General features: G+C 31.5%; 1 protein-coding gene across 4 annotated transcripts in view; it reads right to left on the bottom strand.

The window, feature by feature from the left end:
- Positions 1–1,159: 1,159 nt before the first annotated feature.
- Positions 1,160–9,273, bottom strand: part of LOC108566820 (protein N-terminal asparagine amidohydrolase) — a 74,610-nt gene continuing 66,496 nt past the window's right edge. For 3 of the 4 annotated variants that reach the window (XM_017926885.1, XM_017926884.1, XM_017926886.1), the window contains 4 exons: positions 9,137–9,202; positions 3,857–4,039; positions 1,915–2,351; positions 1,160–1,856 (listed from right to left, as the gene is read on the bottom strand). In XM_017926885.1, coding sequence (XP_017782374.1) covers positions 1,731–1,856; positions 1,915–2,351; positions 3,857–4,039; positions 9,137–9,202 — 812 coding nt within the window. In that variant the 3' untranslated portion in view covers positions 1,160–1,730. The remainder of the gene's footprint in view (positions 1,857–1,914; positions 2,352–3,856; positions 4,040–9,136; positions 9,203–9,273) is intronic. The other variant, XM_017926887.1, reaches the window with a different exon arrangement.

Raw genomic sequence — 9,273 nt, 5'->3', positions numbered from 1 at the left:
TAATTTATTTCCAAACATGTAATAATGTTATTAATAATTTACTCAAAGATTTTTATTAACTCAATTTCATGACATTGAAAAAGGATTCACTTTCAGAGCTACAAGGCTACATTTTATTTATTTTTAGTATATTTATTTTCATTTCATTTTGTTTTATTTATAGAATATTGTTTATTACTATATAATATTAATTATGACTAAAAGAGAAGTATATTTGTTATACTATGTCTAGAATATATGAGTTTAACTTTATGGAAACATAATCGGAATAAATTAGTTTGTAAAATTGAAAGAGTCAACGTTATTTTTAAACTAGAATAACATGTTTACACAACAATCCTGCTGTTTAAATTAGCTCTTACACTTATTTATGTTTTCCAGAAATTTAGAATACTTGTCAGTCGATAGCCCTTTGGCCAGCATGTTATTTTTTTTATTTTTATTATTTAGTTGTTATTATCATTTATTTATAGAATGTATTTTTTTGTATTATCTGTTTGTCCAATAAATTATTATTATACATTGTTTAAATATTTTTGAAAATACAAAACATAGTAAATAGTAATTTTAGTAGTAAATATAAAAGTAAATTGGGTTGCCTACGATTATATGCATACTAGAAATATAGCCATGGTATATAGTAATACCTCGCATAGGACTGGTCGAAACTGGACTAATCGAGGAATTAAATACATAAACAAACTTGACTATACTGTGTAAAATAACAATTGAAATTTTTCAACCGGACTATAGCGAATCCTCATTAGGCGAGGAATTACTGTACTTGTTTGTATTTGTATCATGGGTAAAAATAGTAAAGTAATCTTATTACTAATAGATTTGTCTATATTTTATAATTTTATTTGCTAATTCTATACTAAATTTTACTTTATATATAGTATTCAAAAATTGTAGTTTTATTAACATTATACAAAGATAGATTCATATCATGGATAGATGAAGTTATATAAAAGCAATTCATGTTTTTTAGTACTTTTTATACTTCAGGACTTAATTGTATATTTTTTTTTAATTGTGTTTATAGATTGCAAACATGATATAAATATATCGTGGTTGGAATATAAAAGGTAGACACAAAAATAATTAATAGTTTTTAGTAATGATACACAAGTAAAAGATTAAAAAATAAAACATCAGATTAAGCAATGAAATATCATTTATTTCATTATTCAACAACCCAAATTAACAAAAAGGCTCTAATAATAACAAGGTATGACTTATTTTCACTAAAACATAAAATAGAATAATAAAAAGAAAGAGTACACTTTTATTCGTCGTACACATAATTATTTATATATAAATATTATAGTGTCGATTAAAGTGAAATCTTCTGCAAAGGTTTTAAAATCTATTCCGAACATATTAACTATTTAAACAGACAAAAAATAATAATAATAACAACGACTCAATGGTGAATCGCAAACAGTGTTTTGTAGTTAGTCTCGATCACAATAAATTTGCTTACGTTAAAAAAAAATAAACAAAACATAATAAAAATATATATTCTTTTCATGTATGTACAAGATGTGAAGATAAAACTTTACAAATTACAAAAAAAACCTATTTTGTAAAAAATATGTATACATATTCTAAATCGATAATAACTATAATTGTAATAATAATCCGAGAAAAATATCCGGCCCTTTATAATCATGTTTTATGTGTACGTTCTTCTTTTTCTTGTTGTTTTCTTGCGAATTCTTCCGGATTCAATATCTGACCGGTTGCCAAGTTCCGGAGTGCTCATCCCGCCGGAAATAGTGAGGACGATTATCCCGGAAGACGGTCACCGCAGGAAACTGATTGTCCTGGATGTACTTTAATGTTGCCCTTATCTGGAAATTAGATTCATTAGGATCTTGGTGTTGGTGTTATGTGAAACCCTTTTCTTACCTGCATCACGAAATGTGGTGGTTCCACTTCCGGCGATGTGGACAGATGCTGCAGAATGAAATCGTCGCTCTGCTCCAACCACAAGTCGACTCCCCTCAAGGGTTCGTAATTAAATGGCCCAATTCTCAAGAAGCCTAAATTACTATCGTAAATATCCAATACCTGCAAACGCGTAAACGGGTTCTCTGTTAAGTATACAATATATAGATAGGCCTTTTTTATGATTACCTGTGCAACTCCTGTCAGATACTTGGCGCACCTGAGGGCCTGATCGGGACCTTTGTCTGGGAACGTCGCGGGGAAGATCTCTCCAGTTTTTACGTTCACTCCAACTCCACAAATCATTGGCCAATGGATGCCACCGCGTATCGTCGTGTTCAATTCGCCCACACAAGCCAATGTCAAGTCAATTTCCACTGGATGTTTGTGAAAGGAATCTGTAAATGCACACATCATTTGTTAGTACATCAGAAATAAAGGAACAATACAAGTTATAACACCAGTAGAGTCATTTATTACATAATTAACAAATATAGGAATGCAGTATAACTTATTTTAAAAATGAAAATATTTATATATTTAATATAAAAGTTTTAAGTCTTCACAACATCAACTAGTTTTGTTTAATTGGAGTATGTCCATAGTCTTGGTACAATTATAAAACAATTTACATAAATTTGAAAACTAAAATATTGAAAATGGATTTTACGTTTTATAAAACTTATTTTTTTTTTAAATAATTTTTTATAAAATAATAGGAGAATTATATAAAACTCATATCAATTAATTGAAATTATTATCCGTATGTTCATGGTTTGCGTAATTAATTGTATAGGATTAGTTTGATATTAATTCTGATTTATTGGAAAACATCATTAGTTGCACTCTCAATGATAACGTAATAGATATGTAGTATTTGTATGTAATTATCTGAAGTAGATGTTTATGTTCATTTATTTGTTTCTTCCTATTATTTTATATATTATGTTATATATAAAGTATTATATGAGAGAAAAGTCTAAGGAGCCGTACAGTCACTAACTAGTGAAATGATTTTTTTCACTGTGATCTCTGTAATATGTAATTATTTTTTAACAGTATATATAAGCAATGTAGTCTATTATTAGTAAATATAGTCAATAATTTTATAGCAAAAAATTATAAAACAATATATTTTTGCGAAAAATTGTAGCTAAATCACCAGGGCCACCCTAACCACAGTGCTAAAAGGGTTATAGCCAGTCTTTCGGGGCTACAGTTTTGCTTCCCCTCGCGTGTAATTTCTTCATAAGAAATACTGGGCGCAGTACTGTTAGAATCACACGGACGTCAAATATCTTAGAACGGACCTGTAAATCATGTGGTTGAAGAACACTGATCTAAATATTTATTAGATAACTATTAACATTTACAATGAGAATAACAAGTGCTAAATAACCGTATTTATTGGCAGGAATATAAACGAAATTATTTACTTCCAAAGCGAGTATATGAACACATTTACATTGATTCCTCGTTATGTTAGCAAGAAGACCGAACACTGCAAAACCAGATATAGTATAAATAACATGTCCATGTATCAGGCAACACAAAAGGTGGTTATTGGAATGCGTACGTTCGACCAAATGAACAATCGTTTTTTTTTATGAATATTCCACAAAGTTACATTATGAAATTAATGCAAAAAAAAAACTGGTACAAAAGATTTACGTGTAACGGCAAACTTGCAAATTCTTTTGTTGAATTCAATGAAAAGGAACAAAAAAATACAGCAAATACTTCAATTCCTTATCAGTGCGAGCAAAATTCACTGACGCATGAGAAAACTCCAGCAATGTTCGCAAATCGCAAAGAGCAAACATATTTTTGTTTACTGCACATTTCGTACCAATTAATTAATGATGCTTAATTAGCGGGATTTGCGTTTCGTTCAGTTACTCACTCATTATGTTGTAGAAGAGTTCTTCTGAGTAATGATGGGCGTCGCTGAAGCCTCCAACCAACTGTAGCTCAATGCGTCCTTCCGGATAACCTAAGGCCAACTCCTGGACTCTTTGCACCATCGTGCAGACAGCCTCATCGGTGCCGGATCCATCGAGATGGGCCAAAGCCACAGCGCCAGATCCTGAAATCCAAAAAATGCACAGCATAAGTAAATAATACGGGAGAAGGATCAGGTGAAAATACACCGAAGAAAAGAAAGAAATATTGGAGTCGCCCACGCGATTATTTATTTTTTATACCGCGGTAATTGTGATTTAGTGGTTCTGGCCTCATTGTCGTTTCACGAGCTGCTATCGTTTATCACTCATCCCGTTTCTAAATTATTGGTAAGGATGAAAAGGAAGGAACAGGACTTCATTATTCTCTACTGCAGACGTGAGCCCTGTTAATCTTTGGAGAGTCCGGGTGGAGGTAAAACTTGTGCATTAAATCCTTCGATTTATGCCAACTGTTAAAAAATCGCAGGAGTAATTCCGCTGCGAGGCACTTTGTCATATTTAAGCACTCGACACGGTGTATTTCACGTCCGGGGGGATAATTAAATAACGGAAATTGATGCGATTTTAAATTGCTTTTAAACTGGCCACGATTTATGGGCTTTCTTCAATTTGCAAATCGAAACCAACAAAAATAAAAAGAAAGAACAAGAGCCGTTGCGCAAACATCGCATTTAGCGTGCGACGACGATAAATCCGCACCGACGGGGTCTCCTCTACTCGTTAAGGAAGAACGAATGTTTAACAGAAAATAAAATAACGATTTTAACACGTTCACGTTTCATAATTAGATCTTTATATTCCTCAAAAACATTACACATACAAATCTAAAAGTTTATTTGAAGACAATACAATTTATTCTTTATCAAAGTATTATTTAAGATATTTCTTCTACTAAGTTAGATATATTTATTACGAACTTTTATTATTAATATAATTATAATTATTTAAACAAAAATTTAACTATTAGTTCAAGTCAATAATATTACATTTATTTTTAGTATGTTTTTAAATATTACGTTTGTTGTGCGTCAACAGCCTTTAGTAACCCACATCTCGTATATCGTGTGTTGTTTAATTGAAATTTACTTGATTTGTCGTGGATGCAATTAAAGCACGTTAAAGTGGAAGACGAGAACTATGTTGATGTAAGAATACACAGGTCAACGAATTATCTTAAGTCTACTATTAAAAATTTCTAACTTTTAGATAAATAATGTGAATAAAAATAACTTTTTGAACTATTGAATTGTGGGAGAAATGTGTCTGAAAATAATGAAAAAAGAAACAAGATTGAATTTAATTAATAATAAACTGATTTTGTTTAATTGATATTTCTCAATTCATATTTACTCAAAGATTTCATGATATATTCAATTACGTAGCATTTTATAGCAGTAGTGTGTTTAGCGTATTTCATGCGCAATTATTGACGAACTTCGAACGCAGTGAAATAACGCTTTTTTTATATTCATATGTTGCGTATATTATATGAAAATATTTACTATGTTCAACTGTTGCTTAACTTTAAAATATCAATAAAAAAATCTATTAATTAAATTGTTATTTAAATTCATAGTGTATAGACACTCTACAGTTTTATGGACTTGTAATTATATACAATATATTTTTTTGATTATAATTTTCATTATTTAAATAAAAAAATGTTGAAACATATGACTTACATTGTTTAAAAAAAAATCCATTTTACAATTCCTTATCTTAAAGAAACCTACTTAATATTGTTGATGTATTGATGTGATTCAACATAATTATTGACTTTATTATACGTTTGTTACTATTGAGAGATCCTTGTTCTTGTGGAATTTCATTTGCATTTTGGTACAAGATGTTCCGTAGAAAGGATGTCAGATGTATGCTAATAGTGTGCATGTAAAGCACAGCAGAGCGACTCAAATATTCAATAGAAACGTTCATTGAGTGACACACTACATAGTTACATTATTAATTGGCTAATAAACCGCATAACCGAGTATTGCATTTCTAAATAATTCAATTTCCTTGTATAAACATATATGTTAAGAGACAGAGTGTATAATTAGGTATTATATAAAATTCCCAAGTATTTCGTAGACTAGCTAAAACTATTAATTCAATTTATCAAGGACCTATGAGAACCACGCGACCCAACATATTTGTTCCACGCTTCGACAAATGACTGCTTTCATTTCGCAACCCATAGTTTGAGGAACTCTGATATAGAAACTCTGATTCTTCATTCTATCATACTTAATAATAAATTAATATAGAAGATGCAGTCATTATTTTAATAACCGAATGAATATAAGATGAATAACAATGGTTGCTCCCTCGTGACCAAAGTGAAAATAATTGTCCTCGTATTTTTTATGCGTCTTTCGGTATGATTACCATTCCACGAGAAATTTTCCGAACCGATGATTATTGATTCCAATAACGGCAATAAAACTCCTTTTATGAGACAATGGGACAACGAGACCCCGAATTAAATCTAATTTCGCGCAACAATAATAATGAATCATTATTATGATTACCGGTGAAGAAGAACAAAACAAAACCGCTCCGACTCCATCCATTTCATGGCATCTTCGTCCTTTTATTTCGTATCCTTGCACCGTTGTTGTACTTCATCGTCCAAGACGCACGGACGGATATTTCTTCTACTTCTTCGGCTCCTACCGTCGTCTTCTTTTTATTTTCCCTCGCCGTATTATTCTTTTTGTTTGTATTTCTTTTCGAAATTGCTTCTTCTCTCCGTTTTTTATTTCATTCTTTTCCTTTTAATTCCGTGCAATACTCGACGCGAACAGGTACTAATTTCGAAAGCCGTGCTCTGCAATTATACGTGTAAACCGCGTATTATAACCGCTTATTCTTCCTCGTTATCTCGCAGACATCTGCAACACAAATTTATACACAATTCCTCTTTTTTGTTCCCTTTAACACACGGCCCGAACTTGACGTGCTTCTCTTCTCTCTACGTTTTTCTGGTCCTTGAGCTGACCACTGTCTTGCATACCAAAACAGTATTCGCAAGTATTTATTTTTTTTCTTAATAAAGCACTTTATATATATTTAATAAATAAATGTATAAAGAATTGTTGATGACGCCGTAAGTAAACCTAAAGACTTTACTTTTAGGATCATCACTGAACCACTTTTAATTTGAGTATGGGTATTAAGAAATTAATTGTACTTTGTGAAGTAACTGTCGTAACAATGACCTTTATTTCCAACTTGAACTTTTCGTTGTATTCGATTGATTTATAAATGAAATCTATAAGACTTAATTTCAAGATTATTCCAATCACTATTCGCCAAAATAGTGTTAGATTAATGATAATTGTAAGAAACATGTTTCCAATTTTGTGTAGTTCTTTCAATATATCACCTTTCATTAAGTAGTATTCAGGAAACAACGTTTAACTGAACATAGTATTTAATATTGCTAAAAAATCATACCTAAAATATGGTTTTATTGTTTGTACGAAGAGTTGATACCCGAAGGCACTGCGGGTACGATTTTTGCCTTTGTTATATGGAATCCGTTAGGACCATAAATTATCGTCCTCGGGTCTAATATAACAGTTCTCGAAGATCTTCCATGTTTACTCTTGTTTAATAAACGGGTATTACATATTGCAACTAAGTAAATGAACCGAACGGTAATCAACTCCAGGAACAAAAAGTTAGTATCTAATTAGTAGTCATTTAAGATGCATTAAAGTATCGATAGTTCATATAAAACTGAGAAATACCATAAAGTTCCTTATTTGATGAATCAATCTGTAATTAACTGTTAGTTACTTTTTTTCTAAAATATTTTTTATCAATTTATTATAATAAACTATAAATTTTCCTTTAAGATAATTAAATACGTAATAAAACTTTCTTATTTCCAAATCAAAAATATTTTCATAATTACAAAAAACGGATTTGTAAGTTAATAGTTTATTATCTAATCATAGTTCTGAGTTTTTTATTATTCGACATGAAAAATCGGAATGAATCATTAGTTTCACATCTTCAAGTTTTATCAAATGATTTTCAATATTCTGGATTATTATAAGCAACATCTTAGCTAACGCTAGTGGATCACATTCGTTAACCGAATATAGATGGTATACTTAAGTTATATACCATAACCTAGATTAGGTTATAATATTCAAGTACACACTTTAGCAATCTGTACAGTGGCGGATTTAGCACTTGAGAGACTCCAGGAGCAATTTAATGTCAATTTCATGGTCATGGATGCTTTGACAAGTACCTGCACTTCATCGAGTATAAAGACGAAAGGTGATGGTACTGTGAGGAGGACGACAGCCCTGAAGCCAGCACTGAAGCAAGTTAACCAGGAAGTGCCAGATAGGCAAGGGCATTTAACATCACAAAGGGGTACAAAGATATAGGTCCTTTATGCTGATGAAGAAAAGGAGAGGATTTTATAGATAAGAATCCCACAGTACCTGTACTCCACCCAAGGTCCCTATGTAAGGTTTCCTCTCCTCTAAAAAAAGGCGCAATTTAATTGTGATGCACCTAAATATTTGTTACTTAAAAATTATGGCGGAAGATGAAGAAGAGGTTTTTGAAGAGCCGCATAAGGTTGTCGTTGGCCCATTTACAAATTTGAGGTCCCCTTTATTCAAGGCGCCTTCTGCGCTTGTGTCATAATCCACCACTATAGAACCTTAATTGCTTCATTAAGAAGCATATTAATGAATATTTACATAAAATAATTACCAATTATCTAATAGTGCTACTCCTAACATATTAGTTCTTAAATTTGTCTAATTGCATTTTTTTTTGAGAATAAAAAGCCTGTATTATTAGATGATAATTAAAGGCTAATTGACTAATTCCGGAGTATTAAGGAAACCTCGTCAACACAATTATTGGCCGATACACTAATGATAGAGGAGTCAATTTACGCGTAAGATTGATGGCTTCATGAATAATTAAATGTTTTCTAAATACGAATAATTAATTCAAATTTTATGTATTTGAATATTGTCTTCGAGTATGTTAGAAACGTCCATTAGGCATCGGTGATTAATTAATTAAAAACGGACGGAGCAACCCCGTATAAGGACGGAATAACGCGCCGCACCGCCGATTGCGCAATCGAATTCCGTTTGATAGGAATGGTGAGCAGCATCCGAGGCGCTGCTCACCAAGCAACTTCTAATTAACATAATAAATTAATTATGGGTACTCACCTGAGTGTCGGACGACTACTATGATGCAGGTCGTGGCGTCGTCGGAGCCGAGGATATTGACGTTCTCTGTAATTTATATAAAGCCATCATTACAAACAACATCTAAGGTGATGTTACACAAGACGACTATCAGGGAA

The sequence above is a fragment of the Nicrophorus vespilloides genome, unplaced genomic scaffold (genome assembly GCF_001412225.1).
Source record: "Nicrophorus vespilloides isolate i.1.1-1 unplaced genomic scaffold, Nicve_v1.0, whole genome shotgun sequence".
Classification (NCBI taxonomy): Eukaryota; Metazoa; Arthropoda; class Insecta; order Coleoptera; family Silphidae; genus Nicrophorus; species Nicrophorus vespilloides.
The sequence above is the reverse complement of the archived record's forward strand: the minus strand, read 5'-3'. Positions and strand labels throughout refer to the sequence as shown.